Source organism: Pocillopora verrucosa, chromosome 1, assembly GCF_036669915.1.
Source record: "Pocillopora verrucosa isolate sample1 chromosome 1, ASM3666991v2, whole genome shotgun sequence".
Taxonomy (NCBI): Eukaryota; Metazoa; Cnidaria; class Anthozoa; order Scleractinia; family Pocilloporidae; genus Pocillopora; species Pocillopora verrucosa.
In genome coordinates this window covers 34,947,322-34,973,902 of record NC_089312.1, presented here as the reverse complement: position 1 = coordinate 34,973,902, position 26,581 = coordinate 34,947,322, and the positions used below count along the sequence as shown (strand labels likewise).

At 36.3% G+C, this 26,581-nt stretch overlaps 2 protein-coding genes across 4 annotated transcripts; both read left to right on the top strand.

Annotated features, from left to right (window-relative positions):
• The first annotated feature begins 1,727 nt into the window (after positions 1 to 1,727).
• LOC136282676 (uncharacterized) lies at positions 1,728 to 5,550 on the top strand. The gene is made up of 8 exons (XM_066170372.1): positions 1,728 to 1,917; positions 2,036 to 2,071; positions 2,738 to 2,857; positions 3,245 to 3,292; positions 3,840 to 3,953; positions 4,450 to 4,470; positions 4,792 to 4,911; positions 5,301 to 5,550. Exons 1-8 carry the CDS (start codon positions 1,815 to 1,817, stop codon positions 5,318 to 5,320), a joined length of 582 nt encoding a protein of 193 aa, XP_066026469.1. The 5' UTR covers positions 1,728 to 1,814; the 3' UTR covers positions 5,321 to 5,550.
• Positions 5,551 to 6,653: 1,103 nt separating this feature from the next.
• Positions 6,654 to 26,470, top strand: LOC131784245 (uncharacterized). Of its 3 annotated transcripts, XM_059101041.2 has the most exons (24): positions 6,654 to 6,853; positions 7,680 to 7,715; positions 13,026 to 13,058; positions 13,398 to 13,526; positions 13,842 to 13,862; positions 14,211 to 14,237; positions 15,015 to 15,032; positions 15,570 to 15,596; positions 16,237 to 16,356; positions 17,150 to 17,182; positions 17,468 to 17,596; positions 17,973 to 17,993; positions 18,354 to 18,380; positions 18,898 to 19,026; positions 19,825 to 19,842; positions 20,399 to 20,425; positions 21,182 to 21,301; positions 22,005 to 22,037; positions 22,865 to 22,999; positions 23,573 to 23,617; positions 24,028 to 24,141; positions 24,477 to 24,497; positions 25,267 to 25,386; positions 25,822 to 26,470. In XM_059101041.2, the coding sequence occupies exons 1-24, from the start codon at positions 6,751 to 6,753 to the stop codon at positions 25,839 to 25,841; spliced, it is 1,506 nt and encodes a 501-aa protein (XP_058957024.2). In that variant the 5' UTR covers positions 6,654 to 6,750; the 3' UTR covers positions 25,842 to 26,470. The 3 variants fall into 3 exon arrangements, 2 of the variants coding, with proteins under 2 accessions (XP_058957024.2, XP_058957025.2); XR_010718673.1 differs by lacking the exon at positions 25,822 to 26,470 and having other exon boundaries at positions 22,865 to 22,998; positions 23,571 to 23,617; XM_059101042.2 differs by lacking the exons at positions 6,654 to 6,853; positions 7,680 to 7,715 and adding an exon at positions 10,977 to 11,109.
• The last annotated feature ends 111 nt before the right edge of the window (positions 26,471 to 26,581 follow it).

Sequence of the window (26,581 nt, the reverse complement as noted above, 5' to 3'; positions counted from 1 at the left end):
TCTGATTTAACAGATGAAATTTAAAAAAAAAATTAAAAAGTTGTTATTACTGGCTTTCCAATTCTAGAGGAGCAGACTCTTTGGCATTCTAGGTAGACGTTAGTCATGAGCAGCTTTGCTAGCTTACAAACTACACGCCCACCGTAATAAATGTATTTCTAGAGCCTTCTTGAAACCATTATCATTTCCTATTTTCCTGCTGATCGCTAAAGATAAGATAGACCACTGAAGCACACTAAGTTCCGAAACCGCAAGCCACTGAAATTGTTACGCTGTTCGCAGAACCACATAAGAATACAGTCGAAAGCGAAAACTCAAACCCCTTATTTACAGAGATTCCAACGATAATCCACAATGTTCCAATGATCGAACGGAGTAAACATCCAATTTGGACAGTAGAGTAGTTTTCTACGAACAGAAAATTACACCTTAGAGAGCGAAATTACAATGCACATGAAATACGTTAAAACTTACCGACTGTTTCGAGTTTAGAGTGACCAACAACAACGACAATTTTAGGTAACAAAATATGCCAATACAAACAAGACCATTTCTTCTTCGACGAAAGAACTTTAGAACTTGCTGCGCAAATGGATTTGAAAGATTAATTTCCACTTCAATGGTAGAATAGGTAATATTACTTGTAAAGTATAAGATTCGTGTGAGACAGTGATTTTGAGCAGGCAAGGTCTCTTCTTTCAGAAAAAGTAAATGAATGAATTGATGACAATTAACTGATAACAACGTCAATTTAAGAGAAACAAATATGGTAATTTTCGGTAATATCGTATGTATAAGTCACTCTTCCTGTTGCCTTTGATGTTTCCACGAAAACATGCATTTTTTTGGAAGGATATTAATAATATTTTAGGTAACCTGTATTCAAAAGTGTTCAAAACACAGATCACGTTTTCTTCGTTGTATTTCTGCGTTTGTCTCCAACAGCAGTTAGAATTTTTTTAAAATTAAAATTAAGAAGGTACCCCTAAGCCTTACAAAATGCATTCCACACCCTAAGCAGTGTCAGATCAAATACCTTAGGTTTTGCGTTTGTTTGCCAACGATGTTTGGATAATACTGGTTGAAAATAACAATCTTAACCGAGTTAGAAAGCCATACCTAAATATCTCTCGCAACAAACGGTTAAAATTAAAATAAACGGTTTTAGTATAATGATATTTGAAATATTCATCAAATGTTTGTTTTATTTATCAGACTTTTTGAAAGCATTCGCGCAGAACTGAAATAAGCCTCATTCAAACAATGCAATAGCTGCACCATACATTCTTTCCTTTCAAAAAAAAATTTTAAAGTAAGTGCGTCGAACTTTTTTATGACTGAGTCTAGAAACTTCTTTTCACCACATTTACTGATGGGAGAGATAAAATATTTTGGTTGATTTCCCTCAGGGCTTAGAGACACGCTGAATATCGAAGGGTCATTCTTGGACATGGCGCTAGCTATCCTTCCTTACAGGAAAGTTTCTTTGCTTTTCTAAAGTGTTCAGGGGAGTTAAAATTGCGAAAAAAAGCTTGGTTGGCTTATGCCAAACTTAGGACTATTAAGTAAGTTCGGAAACCTTTCAGTATCACTATCAGTCACTTTTCAATCGAACCCGTAATTATTATTCATATTCATATGGTCAAAAGACCGTGACATACGATATTTTCCCGCCACAATTAAGCATCGTTAGTAAGATCCTTAATAAATTAACTGAACTGAGCGCAATCAATCATAAATGCAACGGTCGACTCTGGTGTGAGAGTTAACTGTTCCACTGTTCGCATTGCTGCTTCACTGGGAAATCTTACAAAATGAAAGCAACTCTTCTGTTGTTCGTGTTATCAGTCTATATTCCAGTTTGCATTGGGAGAAATGTTAAAGCCTTACACGCGTATGATTATGTACACAAACCTCGTATGTGTTAACTGTTGTACTTTTAAGTAGTTTAGTTTGTATTCTTGATTTCAAGCTTTCTTTATTCGGCTTGATATGTTTTCACAGCTTAAAATTATTGAATGGTGTCTCATTGCAGGTCTGTCGATAAGAGGTAGCGAATTTTCGGACGAAGGTAATCATTGTTGGGAAGAATTCAATCTGAAATGCTTTTTTTCTAACCAGATATCAACAAAACAGTACTTGAAGCACCCGAGGTACCGTTGTTTTCGAAGTTTAATGTGGAATGGGCTTTCAGAGTTAATTGGTATTTTGTATTCTGTCACTTTCCCGCCAAGACAAATTTTGAGTGCTCCGGAAATTTTTAGACAAGTAAGGTTTTGTGTAATAAATACGCTAAGACGTTTGAACAAAGAGTCCATGGAAATTTCACAATTTCATCTCAAACTGATATTTTTGTCTTAATCATTTTAGGCTCTATTATTCATCATTAAATGAAGCGCGAAGTAAATTAATTATGCTTTGCCGTGTAAAGTCAGGCGATTGAACTAAAAAATCTAAGTTTAACTTTAATCTCAACCGTAGTAACTGCCTAACTTCTGGTCACGGGCTATAAGTGTGAAATGATATTTAAACGATACACTTAACTGTGCGAATCACTTTTTTCTAAAAAAAATGCACCTCGCATAATCATTGTCACAGGACTTTCCCGCGCAAATTTACTTTAACATTTAATTAGCTCTCACAATGACGACTTATTAGGCTAATTATAGCAATTTCGATCTTATAACAGAATGAGGCGAGAAAAGTCACGAAAATTTGCTTTTTAATTTTGTAATAGGTTGTGAAGATTTGCCAAAGTGGAAGAATAATTGCCCAAAATGGGCAACTGACGAATATTGCAAATCGAAATTTATGCAGCATTACTGTAGAGGAACCTGCAAAGTTTGCGGCGAAACAGGTAAATTATATAATTACATGTCACAAAACATCTATCATTTTAAGTCAACGTAGCTTTCTACCAGTGGAAAAATTTTAAATGCAGATAAGAACGAATCCGGAATCGCATTGGTTTTGTTCCTCTTCATTCTATCGATGGTTTAGCAAACTCGTAACACCTTCTCGAACAATCAGGTGCGAAGCTAAAAACAGTTGCGCCATGTTTACTCACATTTCACCCCACCCTCCCCATCTTCTCCCTACATGCAGTTTATTTGTTTTCACTTGACTCCTCACGATATTTCCCACAATTCTTTTTAAATACACTCATCTTGATGGGATGAACTTCAGGTAATCTAAAATATGTGCTCTTAATTTTGTTATATATATACTTTTTCTGATCTTACAGTGCCGCCTCCAGGGCCCATCGAAAAAAAGCCACCAGCGCCTCCTGCAGGTAATTTTGTGCGAAGTGAATAAGGAAAAAAAGGATTAAAAACAGTAGCTTTACATCGTAGTAACCATTATCTTTCCTCCTATTCGCTCTCCGAATAGAAGGAAGGATAATAACATAGAGTCCATTTCGATGTTGATCATTTATTAGAAATGAATTCAGTTTTGTTTTAAATCGTAGCCAGACATAATCGCCTTTGATGAAAAGGCACTAGGAAATTAGAGAAAACACAAACGCTGCTACGAATAAAGCTGAACCAGAAGTTTCTAAAGTTATTTTTCCAAATTGTTGAAAAACATGTATGGTATAAAAGTGCATATTGATCCAGTTAGCTTCCTTGAAAAATGCGCTTTTTCGAATGGTGGCGCAAATTCGAGGTTTTGTAGCACTTCAAAGTTAGACTTCTGCTGTAGAATGGAAACCAAGTCGGTGTGGAGAAAATAATACAAAAGGATAAATGCACAAGTTTTAGTTTATCATCTCTTACAACCAATAGAGCTGATTAAGTTACTAGTGAATCTGATATTTTTTTGTATTGTTCACATATTAGCTTTCTGTCAAGACTATGACAAAAGGTGTGGATTCTTTAAGGATGTTGGACTGTGCGAAAGTCCTGAACAAAGGGAACACATGGCAATTTACTGTGGAGTGACTTGTGAAATGTGTAAGCAAAAGCCTGTTGCTGTTTAAAGATAAACTGCAGCGTAGAACTTACCAAAAGGCTTTTGGATATGAGGTGACAACATAAAGCATAGGATGACAATTTTTCTTTCCATTTTCCAAACACCGCTGTAGCACGACAAGGATAAAAGTTGTCCTAAATCCTTTTTACTAGCTGTTATTATTGTTGAATGTTACCAAGAAAAACGGGACTAACCAAAAAAATAAATAAATAAAAATGAACATGTACGGAATCAAACGATTTGTACCCTTCATAGTACATTATACGCATACAATATACTATTTGCAATAATAATTTATGACATCGTTGACCAAGGTCAGATAACCAAGCAATCATTAAACTAACAGAAAAATGAAACACCACAAAACAGAAACCTAACAAACCTAACGAAGCGTAACAGTTTTAGTAAATCTTATCTGAAAAAGAAATCTAAGAGAATCATTTGTTTTCTTTTTATTTTTTTTGCATTTTTTTTCAGGCCAGGCACCCACCCCAGAGGGTAAGTCAAAGAACAGTCTGTAACATTTATGATAATGCGCACCAGTTAACTTCGATAAAAAGAACTTTAAGACCTTATCTGTTTTCCACTTTCTCCTGAAGCAAAGGAGAAACTCGAATGATATGAATTCTCCTGATTTTCTTGAAAAAAAAAATCTGGGTAGAGTAACAAAGAACTCCATTTTAAGAAATCATTGTCGAATTAGTGATATAACCATAAAATTGAAAGTTTCCTTTTGCATCAATTTACAGTATCTACTAGACTGATTATATATAAGCTTGCACTATTTAGTGGCTGGTTTTTTTTCCCTTTTTTTGACAGAATGTTACGACAAATTTGATCATTGTAAAGAATTGAAGGAAGCCGGAGACTGTTCCTCTTCTGACCCCAAAAAGGTTTATGAAGTGAAAACAAATTGTCTGGTTACGTGCGAGTTCTGTGGTAAGGGATCATGGGAAAAAATGTTTATAGTATGATAACTGACGCGTCCGCCAAATTGAACAAATGTGTGTTCAGAAAGTTTTACTTTTAAAAACGTATAAGAAAACATTTCATAAGATGAGAATCTTTATTTAAGTGCCAAGGTATTTCAACTTACAGGATTAACTGAGGGCACTGAAAAAGAATTTAAGATGAAGTAATTTTTTAATTTTATAATTAATATAATTTTAATCGAGATTACGGAAATACCTTTGATGCTTTTTGCGTTTAAACCTTAAGAACTGTGTAACATTTACGTAAAAATCAGCAGATATGGGGTAGTGGGAAATATACAGCGATATGCCGTTATGCTTTTCTCATTTATTCTTGTTTTTTCTTTCCTCACTTAGCTCCTGACTCAGCTCCTTAGCCTCTGAGCTACAGTTCAAACTCTGAAGAAAAGACGGCCAGTTTGACCTCTTTCAAAACACAGTTACCCGCTGCCTGAAGTAATGTAAACAGCTGAAATAGGCTAACTAAAAAAACCTATACGTAAGCTTATCTTCAGTTAATGCTAAATTTTTGCTTGTTGAAAACTTAAAATTTTAATACATTTACCGTCAAAGCTGAAGATACAATAAAATACTAGTAAGGTGATGATGTTGTTGGTCAGTGGTGTTAGTCGAGCCCGTTGGAAAATGTTACTAATCTCTCTGCGAGGGCAGTTCTTTTAGATGTCACGCAACGCTCTTCCAATTACGCGATAAACCAACGAACGGCTGAGGAGTCGAACCCAGCTCAGGTGCTAACTAGCATTCCCGCGCGGGGCGCCTCGCCCTGAAAAGCACTACCTTGCATAATTTACTGCCTCAATATTCTCCCGCTCAAATTGATTTGAATTAATAATTTTTTGTTCAAGGATTGTATCGTTAATATCAATTGTAAAGTACATGACCCGTGTGAGAAAGTGATTTAACTAGGCAAGGGCTCTTCTTTGAGAAAAATAAATGCAGTATTTAATAACAGTTACCTGCATTTGGGAGAAACAAATGGAAAGGTTCGGTAGCAAAGTACATTTGTATAAGTTGCTCTTCCTGTTGCCTTTCGTGTTTCAGCGAAATCCTACATGTTTTCTAGCAGAATATTACTAGCATTTTGGTATTCAAAATTCAGTTATTTGGGAAATAGAATCAATGAGAAAGCTTCTTAAATTACTATTTGTGCTTGTTCTTACAAAATGCACCTTACACCTCAGCAATGTCAGATCAGTTGCCTAGGGTAAAGCGTTGTATGCCAAGGATGTCAGTTGATGTGGTTCAAAGTCGAATTTTCAACCGTTAAATTCATATCTGTCCCCCAAAAAAACGTTGAAATTAAATTACTCGACTTCAATCCAATTCGCAATATTCATCACATTTTTGAAAGCGTTTACGTAGAACTGAAATAAGACTTATTCAAACACTTCATACCACCATTTTATATTTCCTCATTCATGCATTCTTTCCTCTTGATACATTTTACAATCAGTGCATCTAGCTATCATGAGTGAGTCTGCCACATTCATTTCAATAAATTTCCTGTCTAAAAAATTATGTCAGTTGATGTTCCCTCGGGGCTTACAGACACTCTGAATATCGAAGACACACTGATTGTCAGTCATTCTTGAAAACAACGTAAGCTAACTATATTTTCCGCCAAAATCATGCATCGTTAGTTTTCCACGCCTTTCAGCACACTAAGATTCTCAATAAATTAATATTTTCTGAGCGCCAACTCTCATAAGTGCAACCGTGTGGACTCTGATGCGAAAGACAGCTGTTCTACTGTCCACATCGCTGCCTCGTTGAAAAATCTAGCAAAATGAAAGGAATAATTTTTGCTTTCGTGTTTTCTGTCAACATTCCAATTTGCATTGGGAGAAATGTTCAGGCCTTGCACGCGTATGATTATGTACACAAACCTGGTAAGTGTAAACAGTTATGTCCTAAGGTCTTTTTAGTTAATCATTGTTTGCAAGCTTTAAATAATTTGTTCATGCTTAGCGTGCGCATATCGAAATATAGATGTACGAGCCTGAGAGAAGCGTAATAGTCGCCGAGCCGCAACCAAGAGCAACTCTGGCTTGTCGAGTGCTCTCTAAACTTCCCGCGTACATCCATAACTCGATAGACGCACAGCTAAAGCATGAAATAATTCTGCTATAACATACTGGTAAATTTACCCTGTTTTAATTTTTCTTTTACTAGAATTTACGATCAGAAAATTGCGTAGCTTTGTGTGGAAAATTCTGAAAATTATACGATTTCAAAATATTGAACAGCACTTTTAGGACATATCGACACTTCAAAATAATATTTGCCGTTTAATGAAGACTACCTAACGTCGCAAAACCTTAGTTATTGTCAGAAAGCTTAGCTTTGTTTTCAGCCATAATTCGCGTCGCGTTTGAGAGTGAAGAAATGTAAAATGGTTTCCGTGTTTACATAGCGTGATGTAAACACGCGGGAGGTTGGGAGAACACTCGATAGGCTGGAAACCACTCCGCTTCGCGTCGTGGTTTCCTACGCTTATCTCGTGTTGTCCCAACCTCCCAAGTGTTTACATCAGGCTATGTAAACACGGAAACCATTTACATTTCTTTTATAAAATAACTAATGAAAGAGGAACGAAAACCGTCTTTACATACGCTTGTGTAAAATGGTTTTATGGCCAATCAGAGCGCGCGTACTATTTGAATTATTTTATAATATATTTTGACAGCTTTGAATTACTGTCATGTCTCATTGCAGGTCTTTCAAGCAGAGAACTCAAATTGGCGGACGAAGGTAAAACTGCGACGCCGACAAAATCTGGATCGGATTACGGATTGAAAAAAAAGAGTTTTGAAAAATGAAAAAGTAATAAAATAGTTTACAAATTAATAATGCAAAATATAAGAGTAAAAAAAAAGACCTAAAACATGTTGATTAAAATTAGAAATGTTGTGTGACAGGCCAAAATAAAGTCTGCGTGACATAATGAAGCGCAGGCCCCACTTGAAGTTTTTTTGCCCCAAAACCTCATGTAGTAACTTTAACGGCTGTGTCGAGCAATGCCGCCATGGACGAAGGCAAGCAAGAGGTACGCATCATTTTATCAGTTGGTTATCGTTTCTCTTTTTTTTTAATATCATCAAGGTGCAAGACTGTTTTAGATATAACTTATAAAGTGCACTTAAGCGATTCATTTAGTTCATTACGTCACGCAGACTATATTTTGGCTTGTCAAGCAACATTTCTAATTTCAATCAACCTAGTTTGGCTTTTTTACTGCTATTTTCTAATTATTATGATTTTATAAACGATTTGAATTTTTCATTTTTCAAAACTTTTTGTTTTGATCCGTAATCCAATCCGTGTTCCGATCCGGTCCGATCCAGATTTTGTCGACGCCGGTAAAATTATTAGATAGAATGCAATGGGAAAGTTTCCTATTGTAACTAGATATCATTAAGCCCTTATTAAAGTGAAAATTGCTTTCTTTTCAAAGCCTTTGATCTCTGCCTTCGATTGAGTCCGAGTTTTTGCAATAATTCACGTCAATTACAACATATTGCCCCCGATGTTTCTCAGCTTGTGCCCTGCAAATAGACAAGAACACGGTTATGATTTAAGAATATCCAATTGCTATCGACCATATAACTGTCGTACTAATCTTAAACAGTTTCCAATACTCTACCAAGGTCGTAAAATTTGGAATTCTCTCTCAATATCGATCACTGGTTTGACTAGCTTTTTCACTTTTAAAAGAAACATGATTGATTTTTGAATGAATTGAACGAGTTGGCCAAGCTACATATCCACATCCACATCCACAACTTAATTGCAAACATATTGACAACCGAGGTGGCCACCCCTGTATGTCTGGTGGTTTCTTGAAGGTCTCCTCGCCCTACCATACTGTTAAACCTGTATAAATATGATATCTCAAGTGGCTAATAAATAAATAATGATGATGACGATATCAGAGCACAAAGAAAACTTACATAACGCAACTTAAAGTCGAACACACTTTAAATCTGTTAATGATTCGATAAAATCTCATTTACCATGGGCCTTCCTCATAGTGCTTGTGCTTTGCTTACCCATGGGATACTGGCTTTCAAGCCGATTTTGGGCGACTGATTTGCTCCTAAGAAGGCGAGAGTTTGCTTGTGCAAATGTAACAAAATTAGAATTCATTTATGGAATACTACATCCAATCAATCATCATTACAATCATCAATTATTTTCGCCAGGACCGCGCGATTGGTTTAAACGCGTCATGTGACCGAGGATAGTCCTAAACCTTGTCTTTCACGCGAGCGCTCCATAAATATTTAGTTGATAATCAACACGAAAGCCTTCAGTTTGTTTTGGGATTATGCTCGTGTATTCATCCTCGCCGGTAAATCTGTTTCTCGAAGGTCACAGGTTTTATCTAGCTTGCTTCTTGGAAAACTCTTCGTTTATCGGACACAGTTAAAGTCCACGGAAAAATATTGCTGCTATTGTTTATTGATTAAAGAATTATGTACGTGAAACAAAGAAACAAAAGTCCTCTAAAAGTACGTGTAGTCACCGGTAAAATCTTCTTTTCCCTTGTAATGTGGTACATGATAGGACAAAATCAATTGTTTTTTCAATTCTGATTTGTAAACTAAGGTAAAGTCGACCAAGAGAATTCTAATGGATTTCGATACGTATGCGGTCTCACTCTGGTGAGATCTAGAATGATGGTAACCACCCAACCCCGTAGAAAACTAAACGCGTTCCACAGGCAGTCGATGCCTGTGATAATATCCTGTGTGTATCAAATTTTCGAATGCAAATGTGCCCACAGTTAGAGGCCGCGATCCAAATCTAACCCCAACTGACCAAGCCAAATTCGATTGTTTACCATTAACACATCACGTTTTGTCTCACAATTGCTTGTAACGCAGTGATAATTGTGTACATGATTTTCTCCTGCTTTCAACTGGAAACAAATCTCTCCATCTCATGCCTCGAAACGTTCAACTTTTTATGATCAGAATTTTTTTAGTGGGCGAAATAAAATATTTGCTGCAGTGAGTTCCTTTACTAATGCACTTAGCGGCCAATATTTACATAAAATCCAATCAAATTAAATAAAACAGCCAAAGGATTTTAATTAAAACTCTTCTCACGGCTCATGTTTCAAATCAAATCGTAAACAATCGTCGAGTTGCTGATTGCTTCACAGAAAATCACGAGAAATCACTTGTTTATTTACAACATGAAGGCAATGTGATCACTGGTTAGCCAGCAACCACAACAATAAGCCAGTAAGAATGAAAAGCCACCATCGGCTAGTTATCATTTCATAGCGAGAGCGCCGATCAATAGCAAAAAAAGAAAAAAAATAGATAAATAATAATAATAAAAAAATAATAAAAAATAAGAATGCTGCTTGTTTGATTTTCAACCCACTCAGAGCAACTCTTTCAATACGAGTGCGAGCGTTTTAGCAGGGTTTCCAAACACGTGAAAACAGATGAACGCTTTTATTGTTCTCAAGTGCTTGCAATCTCTGATGAAACACAATGCACGAGTTTTTTGAAATTGCTTCTTAATTGGGCCTCGGGAATAAAGTATTCACGAGTTTTTTTTCACATTTTGTCGGCAAGTTTCTTTTAAGCATTCAAATCGTGTTACTGATATTCAAATTAAGAAATCTGATGCTTTATCTAAAGGATTGCTTTTGGACAAAACTCATGACTAACGCCTCATTCTGAAACAATAATGGTGCTCACTCAAATTAAAAATAATCCCATAGCAAAAAATTTTGTAACGACATTCGGCTATATTATGTTTTATTCATTTATATTCTCATTTGGCCAAAAAATTCACCAAGCAAGTTTCAGTTATCAAGTCTTTCGTGGAAAATGGATATGATACAATGATCACCGCAATGCTAAAATCACATTGCAGATGATGTCAGTTCTGCTACGTGACAACGAAACCAGTTAAAGTAAAGTCACATCGAAACACTTAATTGCTATACAACGTTAAGTTCAATATCATTTCCTTAAAATGTTTACTTAGTTAGGTAAATTTTGATGCCAAAAGCTGATGTGAGGACATTCATTTCGAGTCGATGCTGCTGAAGCTGCCATGAAAGCCTTTCCCTTATTTTCAGTGTTTTTCGTCGGTCTTTCATGTAATTATCGTGGTTGTGAAGGTAAGATGCATCTTTTTTATATCATCGAACTTCTTTTCAGTTGACTATTTTTTCTGAGACCTTCTTGCTTGAAACGAGTTTTCTTCTGAGTCACCTGCATGTACAGGTCTGTTAACACCTCTCGATCGCTTTCTTCGAAACTTTTAATTGTACTTTTGGCTTACAAAAGAAACCAAGTTTTTGTCATTCTCTTCATGCACAACACAGACGTGGGTGATTTTATTTGCTTCAGTTGCCTCATTTTTTTCCCATGAAATCAGTTTAATCTCAGGAGTCGGTTTCAAAAGCGTTAGTTTTAACAACTGTTGAAGGTTTTCTCTTGGGATGGTTTTAAGTTGCATAAAATCGAAAAAGCTGAAAACGATTTCCAACTTACTTGTCAGTTAAAAAAAAAATGGCATATTCTCGATGGCAATTTTGTTCCAAGGAATTTGTGTTTCCGATACAATGCGGGGTTAATTCTTTAATTGTTGTAGTAAAATAAAATACGAAGTCAATCATTCTACTCCTTCCTTCGTCATTGCCATCCTTGTGTTCTCTTTCCTTACTTAATGTAGAACCATTCATGAATGAATACAAACAAACTGCACCGCCACAAGCACCACATTTATTACTTCTGAAGAAATACATCTATATAAGGATGTTCGGTTAGCATATTTATCGTAAAGTAATTTCAAGCCAATGCTAAGTGGTAACCCTTCCTAAACAATCAAATAAATAGGTGAGTGTTCGTGGTGTTTACATTGTCATTTTATCCCAGTTGATCTGTCAGTTTGTAGTTCTTTCTCCTGCAACCTTTCAATACGTCGTTACATTTTATGCTGATATTTATTAATTACGCGTCAAACTTTATTTGGCGACTGTAGAAAGTTTAAGAAAACCGGAACCAAAGCATCAACTTTTCCTCCACAGCAAGCAGATTTTTTACAAATTAAATTTGAATAAACAAATATTAATTTTGTCACCATTAAACCAAATTTCTAGCAAATATGGGTGTTTCATCAAAATTTGATATCAGTTGCAGTCGTTTTATTCGTAATCAATGCAAATTAAGTTAAATCAATTGTTTCAAACATCGAACTATTTTACAAAAGCACAGTTACTTAATTTGAGTTCCAGTGAAGATGTGTGGCCTCAACAAAGCAATAATTACACACTGCATGCGTAGCACAAAATTAGTTGCCTTGGTAATGATGACCCCACCAAAGATGATTGACTGGTAATTATCGATCCAATTTGACATGAACTCCTAAAGAGAAAATTCATATTTACAATTTACATAATCACTTAAGTCGTCCTAAAGCGACCATACTCTAATATTTTCATAATAATTATACTCCAGTTTCTATACTTTCCGACAACCTAGCAAGGAAATTCCAAATTCTTAACATTCTGATATTGAAATAAAATAACAAAAAAAGCTAGAGTTGCTGAAGGCGCAAACTTCCAGGTTTCCTTTTGAGTGGACTTCTACAATTTTAGTATAGAAAAAATTCTAAGTTGAAATAGAAGGAAAAAAAAGACAACATAAAAAAGGTGCAAATAAAATTGTGAAAGCGCAAACTAGAATTGCATCTGTACCACACTCGCCCGCGCCCGATGTCTTTGTTCTTTACCTCATTTACTTCACTCCATAGATTTCAGTTGCATAACATTAATCTCCAAAGCTCGCCTTTGAGAAATCAGACAGTTGGAAAAAATTAAGTAGAGTATCGTGCTTCACTCAAATTGACAATATTTGAGACTTTCCGCCCAAATTTGTAGCTAACTTTAAAGTACATCCCGCAGAAAACCGTTTCGTGTGTTGATAGTCAACGTACAGTAATCCTTTGACACATTAAGAGAAGAGAGCAAGTTGAAGACAGTCAACATCGCCAGCATAAGTCACATTAAGGTAACATTCTTCTCTATTTCAGGGAGACCAAGTGAAACGACCCAGTTACCTGTTGGTAAGTGTGTGTCTTCCCTGTCAATAGAAAAAAAAATTACTACAAGAGAGCAATTAATACGTCAACCTTCTATTTCATATCATTTTGCTTCTTCGCAAAAGACTCTGGTATATCATAAAAATTTTTTCAAAATAACCTTCTCTAGAATTGTAAGATGGAAGAAATAGAACCAATCTAAATTTACTTCACTTTACGTGCTTTTTCTATCAGTTCCAAGGATCCTTTAAATGTGGAAGGAGGACGCATTTTCCTTGATTTGGTTATTCCTATGAATTATTTAATTGTCATTGATCGACATTATACCCAACAATAAATCGGTGGCTCATTGTTTATTGACAGTGTGTGAAGATGATCCAAACTATGCAGATGGCTGCCCTCGGAAAGCTGCCGTTACAAACTATTGCACAGAACAAGAGGAGTTTATGAGGAGGCATTGCGCAAAGTCGTGCAAATTTTGTTCGGAGGCGTGTAAGTTAAAGGTGTTTTTGTTTCATCAGCTGATATTGTAAATTGTTCATTTGAATTTAGGATAATAAAAGGATTTAATAGAAGAAAAATGTACGCCAATTTTATCAACGTTCTACAAGAGATTAAACTTTTGCGTTTTAGTGAAGTATACACACTGAAGGTCCAATTGTTATCGGGTTGCTACCCTTGTTAAATATTTCAAGTGATTAAAATCTCCTGATCTGCTGGGATGACCTTCATGCCATGATTAATAGTTGTAATTGACGTGGGCATGATGTTTTTCTCTTTATTGACATTTAAGTTATTTTTTTCCAGCGACTGCACAACCCACAACTGGTAAGTTGGCCAATTAAATTGCAAAATTTTATTCGCGGTTGTTAAGGATAGGTGCTGTTTTTATACTCTAATGTTTTCGCCTGTCAGGTCATATAGCTTGAACAAGACAATGTTGAAGTGAATCTCAAAAAATGCAATTGTATTTGACTTGATGTCCAGAGAGTTTCCGTTTCATTTACTTGATGCCAGCAAAATACAAACAAGTATTAAACTTTAACTACTAAGTTAAACGAGAGTTGCATTTAATAGAGTATGCGTGTATGTTATGGATAAAAGTTTCTATCAGGGACTTACAAGCAATCAATTGGATATGATTAAATTATAATACAGAATCTTTATTTACTTTAGAGGCGATAAAGCCACCAGCACCAGCGGGTAAGTTGTTTTTGGCCGTTTTTATATTTATTGTTTCAATAATAAGCGTTACCAGCGCTGTCCTTATTCAACGCGATATCAATTAATATTTGAACTCACTACATAACTAGCAAAATAACAATATTTTTGTATAATCGATCACCATTATTATTTTCATTAATTTCTTTTCAAAACGCAAATTGAATTTGCAATCATTTTTAAAATATTTATCAACTCCCTAATTTCAGTATTCAAACTGAACATGTTTCTAGTTGTCGGCGAGCTCTAACTTCTTAAGCGATTTATGATCGTCCGGATTGGGCGAATTCGAGACAGATACAATTTACTCGATAGTTACACTTCGTTTACGCTGATATTTCAGTTTGGCGATTAGCACAGGCTTTGTCGAACACCGTATTATTTCCATTTCTAGTATTTTGGCTTCTGGTTTTCAAAATAGGGCCTTATCTGGGCGTTTTATCGATCGATTGAGTCGCACAAAACCAACGTAAGCGAAACCATGAAGTTGTTCTTTGTAAACATCAAAAAAATTTTCTGCGCTTAAAGGCTCTTGCCTTAAAAGTTTAAGCAGATAATTTAGTGTTAATAACTGAGTTGAAAACGTAAAATGGCCTCCGTAAGGAGTTAAAATACTGACGTTTCGAGTGTTAGCCCTTCGTCAGGAAGATGTTCGATAAGTCTTGCAGACAGGCTCCATGATGAATGGTCGGTAGAATTGTTTTAGCATGTGTTTTTTCGATTCATTGACTTTAAATTGTTCTATTTTGTTTTATGCAGCAACTACTGGACACACTGGTAAGTTTATTCATCCTGACTTTTAAGTTAGATGGAGCGAATGGTCTTTATTTTGATCAAAGATTGAAGATCTCCATTGATCAACTTTTAAAGTTTCTTCCTGAACCAGGTTGGAAATTGTGAGATGCTGTCGGTATTTTTGAGGCCATGCTTTACAACTGCAATTTTTCTGTCTGGTTATTATTATTTACACATTTGTTATTATTGATATTCAGTTTCAGAGAGAATTTGATCAATCATCTCGTTAATTCTGGAACGGTAAAACGCATAAAAATGACCTTCTCAGATTGCCTTTTGAAACGTTTCTTCAAGAATGTAAAAATCCTTAGAATTTGTTTTGAATAGCTATCTTTTTTCACTTTTTTGTTTTTAACAATTTTTATAGCATTAGGCGGAAAAAGAGATAAATCCTGTCATTCAGTATTGTACTTAACATCATACTAGTGATGGTTAGTACTGATGGCCGACGATGTGAATTGATGAATTTGTGACTGTACGTTACTCACTTTTCTTTATGTTGTTGATGTTTTATTTCAGAGAAGCCACTTAAACCTGGAGAAGTTGGTAAGGTCTCCACAAAACAACTGCCACTCTATTTGATTTATCCTTCAAACATTATCCACACCATCTTCATAACTAATCGCTAGGTTTATCCTTCACTGGTAATCATGAAATGACATATCGTGTTTTCCATTTCCATTTTTTCCTTTGATTTCATTCGTAAAATGGCTACAAAAGCGAAGGAACATCTCAGAAAAAAATGGTAGATTTATCGTCTGGTCCATAAGGCGAACGAAAGGTTGCCTCAGAGCCCTCCCCTAAACTTAAAGAGGTCTCTATGTTGATGTAATGTTTTGTACTTAACACGTCTTTAGAGTAGCATGTTAATCTTTATAAAAGTAAGTGATTCAAATCAGCCAACTTTACTATTTCATTAAGTTTTGTAGAAGAGTGCTGCAATATTGACTGTCGAGAGTTCGAAAAAACTTTACATGGACGACTTCTACACGATGGTTTAAATCAGCTTTTTGATGTCGCAAACCTCCTTAATTATTGACAGAGGCATCTAACAACGAGCCAAAATCACTTGCTATTCTTCCCATACAAAATTATCATTGCAATCTTGCTTGTGAGTGAAACAGAACTGTGTAAGTAAAACAGTCATAGAAAATCATTTGATCTCTTTTTATATCACACCAATAAGGATGCGCAGACAATCCAAAGTTCAAAGATCCATGCGCAGACATTGCTTCGACACCAGGCTTATGTCAAGAGCAGGAAGACTTCACGAGAAAGAATTGCAAATCGTCATGTGGATGGTGTGGTAAGTAATTCCAATCATTTACATTAATCAGAACTCGGCTTAATCTACTTTTTGGTTTGGTTTGGTAATATGTTTGATGTTTGTTCTTGCCGAAAGACGTTTGTTACCGGCTCCCTTTCTGGAGAGGTTGCGAGTTGAAGGTAATCGCGTGATCGAGTATTTGCTAAGAGAGGGTTGACCAGGTGTGTCAATAAAAGCCGCTACAAGCGAGCGGTATACCGCTGCCCATAAGACCTACTGAGCTCTTACTGTCGTCTGTTAAGTCTGCGTGCACGCTGTCGTATTTGGATTTTGCCTTACGCCTCCCATTCCTGACTCAGTTGCCTTTTACAACATAAGAAGCTGCTTATGGAAAACGTTATTGAAACTCCTGGAGTTGAACGCACAGAGTGCCCGCCCGGTAGGCAGATTCCTGTTGCTTAGCTGTTGCCAACTTCATTTTGTTGCCTTTATGCGCAATGTGTCTCACAAATTACGTACAATCCACAACGGAATTAGTTTACAAAACATCCACCTCGCCACTTTTACGGAATCATTCAGAGCGGACTTTAAATTGACTTGTGGTGAAAAGAAAAAGTCAAATAGAGTATCGTGCATTACTTGAATTGAAAACATTTGAGACTTTCTGCTTAAATTTGAGGCTAACTTTAAAGTACATCCCGCCGAAAATTGTTTCATGGTTTGGAAGGCAACATACAGTAATCCTTTGGCACATTAAGAGATGAGAGCAAGTTGAAGATAGCCAATATCGCCAGCATAGGTGACATTAAGGTAACATTCTTCTTTATTTTAGGGAGGGAGAGTGAAAAGCCCACGTCACCTGTTGGTAAGTGTGTGTTTTCCCTAACAATCGAAAAAAATGACTTCAAGAGAACAATTAATAGGTGAACCTTTTAATTCACATTGTCTCTTCATAAAACTTTTTCTTAAAATTACCTTCTATAGAATTTGGAAGAAATAGAACCATTCTAAATTTACTTCGCTTTACGTAGTTTTCCTACCAGCTCCAAAGCTACTCAATTTTTTATGTATAGTTTGGTTATTCCTATGAATTATTAATTGATCGACATTATATCCTACGATAAATCAGCGGCTCGTTGTTTATTGACAGTGTGTGAAGATGATCCAAACTATGCAGATGGCTGCCCTCTGAAAGCTGCCGTTACAAACTATTGCAGAGACCAAGAGGAGTTTATGAGGAGGCATTGCGCAAAGTCGTGCAAATTTTGCAAGGGAGCATGTAAGTTGAAGATGTTTTTGTTTCATTAGTTAATAATGCAAATTGTGCTTCTGAATTTAAAATGAGAGAATAATTAAATATAAGGAACATGTACGCCAATTTTATCAATGTTTTACAAGAGATTATACTCTTGTGTTTTATTAAAGTATACAGACTGACGGTATCTCGGTCTATCTCCCTGGTAGATAGACCGAGATACCTTCAATGGCATTGTCATCGGGATTGCTACCCTTGTTAAATATATCAAGGAATTAAAATCATATTTGAACAGGTCCCTGATCTGCTGGGATGACCTTCATGCCATGATTAATCGTTGTAACTGACGTGGGTATGATGTTTGTCTCTTTATTTACATTTATGTTATTTTCCTTTCCAGCGACTGCACAACCCACAACTGGTAAGTTGGCCAATTAAATTGCAAAACTGCGAAATTTTATTCGCGGTTGTGAAAAATAGGTGCTATTTTTATACTCTAATGAAAAATACTCTAATACTCTCACCTGAACAAGACAATGTTGAAGTGAATCTCCAAAATATAATTGTATTTGACTTGATGTGCAGAGAGTTCTCCATTTCATTTACCTGATGCTTGCAAAATACAAGCAAGTATCAAAACAAATTACTATCATGTGATGATACTCAGTTACACGAGCATTGCAGATAATAGAGCATGCGTATATGTTATGGATAAAACTTACAGTCAGTCAGTTTTACATTTAATGAGCTAATTTTAATAACAAATCTCTTTTTACTTCAGAGGCGATAAAGCCACCGGCACCAGTGGGTAAGTTTTTTTTTGTCCGTTTTTATATTTTTTGCTTCAATAAGAAGCGTTTACAGCGCTGTCCTTATTTAACGCGATATCAATTAATATTTGAACTTACTACATAACCAGCAAAATAATAATATTTTTTTATAAATTTCTTTTCAAAAGGCAAATTGAATTTGCAATCATTTTTTGAAATATTTATCAACTCTCTAATTTCAGTGTTCAAACTGAACAAGTTTCTAGTTGTCGGCGAGCTCTAACTTCTTAAGCGATTTATGTTCGTCCGGAATGGGCGAAGTCGAGTTTTGTGGGCTTACAGCTTCCGCTATTTGTTGCAGGTGCCATATTATTCGTCATTTCATTGATCTTCAATTTTTCTTTTTTCAGCTACTGCTCAACCCGCAATTGGTAACTAAGCATAGAATGTTTACCTCATGCGAGGAAAAGTACGGGCAACTAAGTAAAAATCAATCTGGCGAGCAGTTCCTTCCCAATGAATCTCATTATATCACACTTATACATTGATTTACAGTTTGTGAAGATGATCCAAACTACGCTGATCGCTGTCCTGAGAAAGCCGCCGTAATTAACTATTGCAATGACCAAAAGAAGTTTATGAGGAAACACTGCGCTAAGTCGTGCAACTTTTGCGGAGAGGCGTGTAAGTGTGAGGTGTAGTTTTTTAGTGATGAAAACAGATACAATGTACTCGATAGTTGTACTTTGTTTACGCGGACATTTCAGTTTGCGATTAGCGCAGGCTTTGTCGAGCCACGAATGAGCGGCGAGGAAAATGAGAGAAATTTCTAGTATTTTGGCTTCTAGTTTTCAAAATAAATCCTAAGACCTTATCTGAGCATCCTATCGATCGATTAAGTCGCCCAAAACCAACGTAAGGGAAACCATGGACTTGTTCTTTTTAACTACTAGAAGTTTGTTGCCTTAAAAGTTTAATAAGCCTTACTGTGAAAAAGAAGCAGTAGCAAAAACATAAACAAAGTTTGGATCGTTTAATGCGGCCATTTTGTCCATCTTGCATTTCCGCCCTGTTGTATACATTGTAATAGCTTGTAATACCGTGGCATATTTTGGACATTCCGTCTCCCTAATATCTTTATGGACATATTAGAGGAACTCAATGAAACAACAGTTTCCGTTGAGATCTGCATGAAGAGGTTTTGAGTTCATATGCACTGAAGAGGTCTGCATACTTGACCTGAAAAACCAACACAACATTTAGCTGTTATAAATTCTACGGCGACACGTTTGCCTCAGTGGAAAGAGTTAAATTTTAAAGGAGTGTAAACCTCAGAAAACCTTCCGTGTGAAGAAACTGTGAAAGATATTTGATGGGGTTTCGTTTTGCAGACAGGCTCCATGATGAATGGTCGCTAGAATTGTTTCAGCATGTGTTTTTTCAATTCACTTACTTTAAATCGTTCTATTTTGTTTTGTACAGCAACTACTCGACCCACTGGTAAGTTTATTCATCCTGACTTTTAAGTTAAATGTAACGAATGTTATTTATTTTAATCAAAGATCTAAGATCTCCATCGTTCAACTTTTAAGTTTCTTCCTGAACCAGGTTGGAAATTGTGAGATGCTGGCGGTATTTGTGAGGCCATGCTTTACAGTTGCAATTTTTCTGTCTGGTTGTTATTATCTACACATTTGTTATTATTGATATTCAGTTTCAGGGAGAATTTGATCAATCAACTCATTAATTCTGGAACGGTAAAACGCCATAAAAATGACCTTCACAGCTTGCCTTTTGAAACGTTTCTTCAAGAATGTAAAAAATCCTTAGAATTTTTTTGAATAGGTACCTATTTTCACTTTTTTTTGTTTTTAACAATTTTTTATAGAAATCAGGCAAAATAAGGGATAAATCCTATCATTCAGTATTGTACTTAAAATCATATTAGTGATGGTTAGTACTGATGACCGACGATGTCGATGTTATCGATGGATTTTGGTGAATTTGTGACTGTACGTTATTCACTTTTCTTTATATTGTTGATATTTCATTTCAGAGAAGCCACTTAAACCTGGAGAAATTGGTAAGGTCTCCACAAAACAACTGCCACTGTATTTGATTTATCCTTCATGCATTATCCACACTACCTTTGCGTCTAATCGCTAGGTTTATCATTCACTGGTAATCACGGAATGGCATATCGTGTTTTCATTTCCGGTTTCTCTTGTGATTTCATTCGCAAAATAGGTGCGAAAGCGAAAGCACATTTCAGCATGAAAAGGTAGATTTACTGTTCCACGGAGCCCTCCCCTAAACTTTAAGGAGATCACCATGTTGATCTAATGTTTTTTACTTTACATGTCTTTACAGTGGTTGTTAATCTTTATGTAACGATTCAAATCAGTCAACCTTGCTATTTCATTAAGTTTTGAAGAAGATTGTTGTCATATCGACTGTCGAGAGTTTGAAAAAAACTCACGTGGACGACGTCTCAACAATGGTTAAAATCAGCTTTTTCCTCTCATTGGTTGACTGTCACCTTCCTTCTTCTACTTACGATTCTTGTTGCCGCAGTCCTCCGCTCAATCTTCACGTGTTTCGCCATCATATGCTGGCCCCTTCTCCTTAAAACGTCTGCCAATCAGGCTTTGCAGATGTATTTTAGCCAACCCTTGGTCTTCATCTATTACGAATAGAAAGATAATATGTGTTCCTTTTACTTTTTTTAAGTTGATTAAGCTACAAATAGATGACGGAAGCAATTCAATTCGTCTTTAATTTTTGACAGATGCAACTAAAACAGTTAACATTTGATTTCTTTTTGTATCATACCAAAAAGGATGCGCAGACAATCCACAGTTCAAAGACCAATGCGCGGACATTGCTTTGACACCAGGCCTTTGTCAAGAGCAGGAAGACTTCACGAGAAAGAATTGCAAATCGTCATGTGGATGGTGCGGTGAGTAAATCCAGTCATAATCAGAACTCGGCTAAAATAGCTTTTTGGTTTGATTTGTTAAGATGCTTGATGTTAGTTCTTATCAAAAGGCGTTTGTTGCCGGCTACATTTTTAGAAAGGTTTCGACAACAAGGTAGTCCGGTGATCGAGTATTTGCTAAGAGAGAATTGAACAGGGGTCTCAAGAAAGGCCGCTACGAGCAGTCTACCGCCCCTTATAAGACTTAGCTCTTGCTGCCGTCTGTTAGGGTTCCGCCTTACGCCTTCCGTTCCTGACATAGTCGTCTTTTACACCATAAGCAGCTGCTAATGAAAAACATCATTGAAACTCCTGGAGTTGACCGCACGGAGTACCCGCTCGGTAGCCAGATTCCTGTTGCTTAGCTGTTGCCAACTTCAATTTGCTGCGTTCATGGGCAACGTGTCTTACAACTTACGTACAATCCACAATTAAATTAGTTACAAAACATCCACCTTGCCACTTTTACGGAAACGGAATTTAAATCGACCTCTTTCTTTGAAATAGAAGAGAAATACTTCTTAATAATACGATGACAGTGCCAACATTGGCATCTGAGGAGAAATACTTAAACTGACAATCCCAGCCAAGGCCCCTCATTGCCCCTTGGATCACTGAATTAACTGCGTAAGTTCTAATGTTTCTGATATTGCTCGTCTTGTTTTCTTTGTTTTTGTTTTTTTAGGTTCACCAGCAACAAAGCCTCCTATTCAGGAAAGTATGTGCAACTTTACTTAAACAAGCACAGTAAACGAACACTGAGGAACAAACGCACGCACGAAAAGATATCCCCAGATACTCACATAACAGAGCAATGAACATTGGTTGATCCTCCATTTAACAACTATTAAGAGAAGGCGTAACTTAAATAACGAGTTTTTTCCGCTTTTAAGTAATGGTCTAAGCGGGTAATGCTGATGGTTATGGGCCGAAAAATTTATCAATAACGGCACGCGAATAATCTGAGATGCAATCATGAAGAAGATTATAATGATGATAATGATAATAATGATTATCACGATAATTGTAATAATTGTAGGAGAAACTGGCAGATGCTTTAAAACCCGAAGAAAGGAACATCAACGAAATCTTAAAAACTATACGAGTGGCTCGAACATTGCCAACCATGCGTGGGAAAACAATCACGCGATTGACTTTGAGGGCGCTACCTTGATAGACAAAGGCAATTACCGCGTTCGAAAAACACTAGAATCTTGGCATACCGCAAAAACTGTCGGCGCAGACAATAACTCTAAACCGTTACCAAGACAATATTCTATCGTATTGTAATTAGATTTTGTTCTATTGTCCATTTTTTAGCTTTTCACACTTCTATTGTATTTTTTATTTTTTTATTTTTTTTTCACACCCTCCCCTGTATATATTTCCACTCACGCGCTTATATTTTTTACATTCGTTAAAGGCTATAGTATAATAGCCGAAAGCTCATATTTTAAAACCTTTTTAACCAGAGAACGTTTTTTCACCTTTTTCATAATGATAATGATGCTAATAACACTTGTTTTGCTTCTAAATTTGTAATAGTCTGTGACGAGGATGCACCAAAGTGGAGACACAAATGCCCAATATGGGCCGCGATGGGGGAATGTGAAATTCGGAAGAAGTTTAGATTCTATGAACATTACTGCCCAAAGTCTTGCAAATTTCCATGCAAAAAAGGTATTTGTCTCTACATGACTGACGCAGAAACTATAATGTGAAGCAACATGGGTTTTCGTTCCACCTCTGTTTTCATCTCTAAATTTTTAGTCTGGTATAGTTTTCTAGTGCATTGGTTTTTCTTTACATAGGAGGGTACAGAAAGGTGTTGGACAGAAACTAAGACATTTCGGATGCAAATATGACATTTAAATATTACATTTAAGGTCGAGCTGGCAATAAGACCAAGAATAAACTCGCCTATTGATTTGATTGCACGTACAGCTGTAGATGGTCTCAAATTGAATATAACCTCTCCATCTTTGGCACCATTAGCTTAGCGCTGTTGTAAAGGTTCCTTTTGGATGTCATACAGGATCGTAAGTTGCAAATTGACCGCCCATATCACGGTTGTGCGTGTAGGATTTTTCAGAGGTGAAACTCCATGAAAATCACTCCGATTGTGATAAGAGTATAAAGAAAAACAGGATATCTGAATTTGTGATCCGGAAACGTTAAAGTTGAAAAGGGAAGAGTTCTTTGAGTGCTCGTCAAATCTAAAGTTTTACATTTGTCTCCATACTTAACTTACAGAGCCAACTGTGAATCCCAACGCGACAAAGCCGCCTTCACCTCCAGGTTAAATCTATTTGCCATTTAGGTTAAATATAATTTGTATTTATCATTAAAAAGTAAGGATAATTTTTAAAATGACAGGACAAGGTTACACACTGATCGTAAACAACATTTTTGTTAATTAATGAACAAAGATGTATTTTTCCGTCTCACCACGAGTGCGGGGCCAAGAAAAACATTCTGCGTCCTCATGAGAAATCGAACCTCAGACTTCAAATTCCTACCAAAGAAAAGAGCTGACCTTCGCCCACCAAAACATAAATGCATCTCGGCAGGCACAACAATATAAATTTCAAATCACAATTCTGCAAGAACTAATTCATCTATAGTATACAGTATGCAGATAATTATCCATTGCAAAAAAAAAAAAAAATTGATCATACATATCACACTTTTTTTTTTTCCAATTTCAGCTTTCTGTCGCGACCGAGACAGAAATTGCGAGTGGTGGAAGTCATTTGGAATGTGTGAAAATCCTGGAAGAAATTCCTCCATGGCCGTTTACTGTGGAGTGACCTGCGGCTTTTGTAAGTATAAATGCAAACTGTTTCAGTTAGATTTTTTTCTTTTATAGCCATAAATAAAAGGTTAAAGGAAGAGGCCGTTAAGAGAAGTAGTCGTTGCGAAGAGGTAGCGATCTGTGGATACCTGCCTAGAGGGCGGCAAATTGCACCCGAAATTTTTGGCAATATTCTATAAAGGTGCTTTCTTTGGGAAGTAACACGTCAAATAATTAGGATGGATTATTAAAAAAAAAACCCAAAATAATTGAAAAATGAATCGTTAATGTGTTCTGTTGTTCATGTATCTACTTCTTTAATTATAACTTAATTTGTGTTGATATTTTTTTTCCTTCCTTCAGGCAAAGCACCTACCCCAGAGGGTAAGATTAAACGGAACAACATCAGTATCTGGGCAACTGCCCACCTACCCCTCCCCTAACCCAAAATTAACCCTAACTTGTTATCAATTGACTTTTGTTGAGTTAGGGGAAGGGCAGGTGGGCAGTTGCCCAGATACTGATATTGATCCGATTAAGGATGAGGTCGAAATAGCCTTAAGAAGCTGATATTTTATGAAACAATCTTCCAGCTTATGGGGAGACTGCAATATTATTCTATTTTTCTTTTTAACGATAAAAAATTGCGATAAAAAAATTTCGTAAAAGCATATTAAAAATATGTCGACGACGTTTCGACGTTGGGCTAACTTTATTATCAAGTCAAAGAGCGAAAGATAAAAATTGTTTGAATACTAAAAAGATAATATGTAATGGAATGTTCTTTTAAACAAAGAGTTTTGCGCGAATGGAATCGGTCTGCGTGTTGAGACAAGGATTGGGCTGCTTGATGAAAGGCATCTCATAGACAAGACAGTAAAGTTTTCCTTGGCACTTTTTCAGAAAGCGGAATTGGCTTTCTTTGAGGAGGCTTGTATCCCCATGGGCTGTCGAAAAGTGCTTACCGATCGCAGAGTTTTTATGTTGAACAATACGTTGACGGAGGTGTCGAGCTGTAACGCCGACATTATCTGAATCACACAGATCACATGTAAAAGAGTAAACAACGCATTGTTGATTTACGATTGGAGGCTTGATTTCTCTGGGCTTGAGGTCTTGTTCCACGCTTTAAACCGTCTTCTTTCTCTTTCAGAATGTTATGACAAGGGAAACAATTGTCAGGAGTTGAAGAATGCCGGACTCTGTAGCTCCACTCGAGCTGATATGGAGTATGAAGTCAAGACAAACTGTTTGCAAACATGCGAGTTCTGTGGTAAGGGATTGTAAAAAGAAAAATTATTTATATTATAACATACTGTCGTTATGCTAAGGACAAAAACAAAACAGCCCTGGAATAAATGAAAATGATATTTTCCATTCATATTGTATCATAAAAAACGAATACTTTACAATTTTAACCATGAAAACCAGATTTAACAAAATCTCAGATTTTGAACAATGGAGTGAGGTCGAGTAGTGAGTTTGAGAGAGCTTGAGCCATCATGCAATTAAAAGAGCAACTACTAAGACTTTGTGCATGCATTAAAGGAGCCCCTCGTGTACTGCTGTAACCTTCAGGTGCGTTTGGCCAAACAGAAAAGGACCAAAAGTGTTCCATCAAAAACGGAATGGATCTTTTATCATATATACCCGTAGCTCTCTCGTTGTATCATTACTTATCGTTTTTGTTTCACCTTGTCTTGTTCAGTTCCTAATGGTGGTCCTTGAGGAGTGACGCAGATCCCAAAGAAACTCAGGAATTCTAAGCGTTTTTCATACACAACACGTTATTCCCTCCGCGCTGCAAAAGCTGTAGAATGTTAACATTTCAGAACTAGACGGTAGACTACGAAACGCTGCTGCAATAATGTAACGAAAAGCCACAATAAAATGCTGATAAAAAGACAAAAAAAGACCGTGAGATATGTGTCCAGCGTTGATTCATCGAGTTAAAAAAAAAGATAGGTCGGTGCTTGTGATGATGCATTAGCTATGATTCAATGTAAAAGAACAAAAATTTGAAACCCTTAGATTCCCTCTTTTATGAGTCAACATAAAGCAGGGATTTTCTTCCACGAACCTCAGAGAAAAGAAGAAAAAAACTTTCTTTTTCGTTTTAGATGCATGTGAATCACCAGGAAACGTTCAACCGGTGATTTAGTGCTAAACCATTCCGGGATTCTATCTCTTTCGTAACTGATAATCAATTAAAAGACAAAACAAGAAACAAATAAAAACGAAGCAATATGAACTGAGAGACAACGCTGTCGAGCCATCAGAAGAGGCGTTGCGTTGTCCCTTTTTCCTTCTCTCAATATGTTTTTCCTAATTTTAAGAATAGTCTTAATAAACCTTTAAACGAGCGATGTTCACAAAATGTTTCACCTTATCCTTTTTTAAACTTTTACCTTTTGTAATCGAATTTCCAAGAACGATGATTGCTCAGCTACTCCCCTCAGTCATCAGAA

Coding starts and splice junctions, on each gene's coding strand:
- LOC136282676 (XM_066170372.1), top strand. CDS start 1,815: ATGAAAGCAACTCTTCTGTTGTTCGTGTTATCAGTCTATATTCCAGTT. Junction 1,918..2,035: donor TGATTATGTACACAAACCTC/GTATGTGTTAAC, acceptor GTCTCATTGCAG/GTCTGTCGATAAGAGGTAGC. Junction 4,912..5,300: donor GGTTACGTGCGAGTTCTGTG/GTAAGGGATCAT, acceptor TTCCTCACTTAG/CTCCTGACTCAGCTCCTTAG.
- LOC131784245 (XM_059101041.2), top strand. CDS start 6,751: ATGAAAGGAATAATTTTTGCTTTCGTGTTTTCTGTCAACATTCCAATT. Junction 6,854..7,679: donor TGATTATGTACACAAACCTG/GTAAGTGTAAAC, acceptor GTCTCATTGCAG/GTCTTTCAAGCAGAGAACTC. Junction 15,597..16,236: donor ACTTAAACCTGGAGAAGTTG/GTAAGGTCTCCA, acceptor CACACCAATAAG/GATGCGCAGACAATCCAAAG.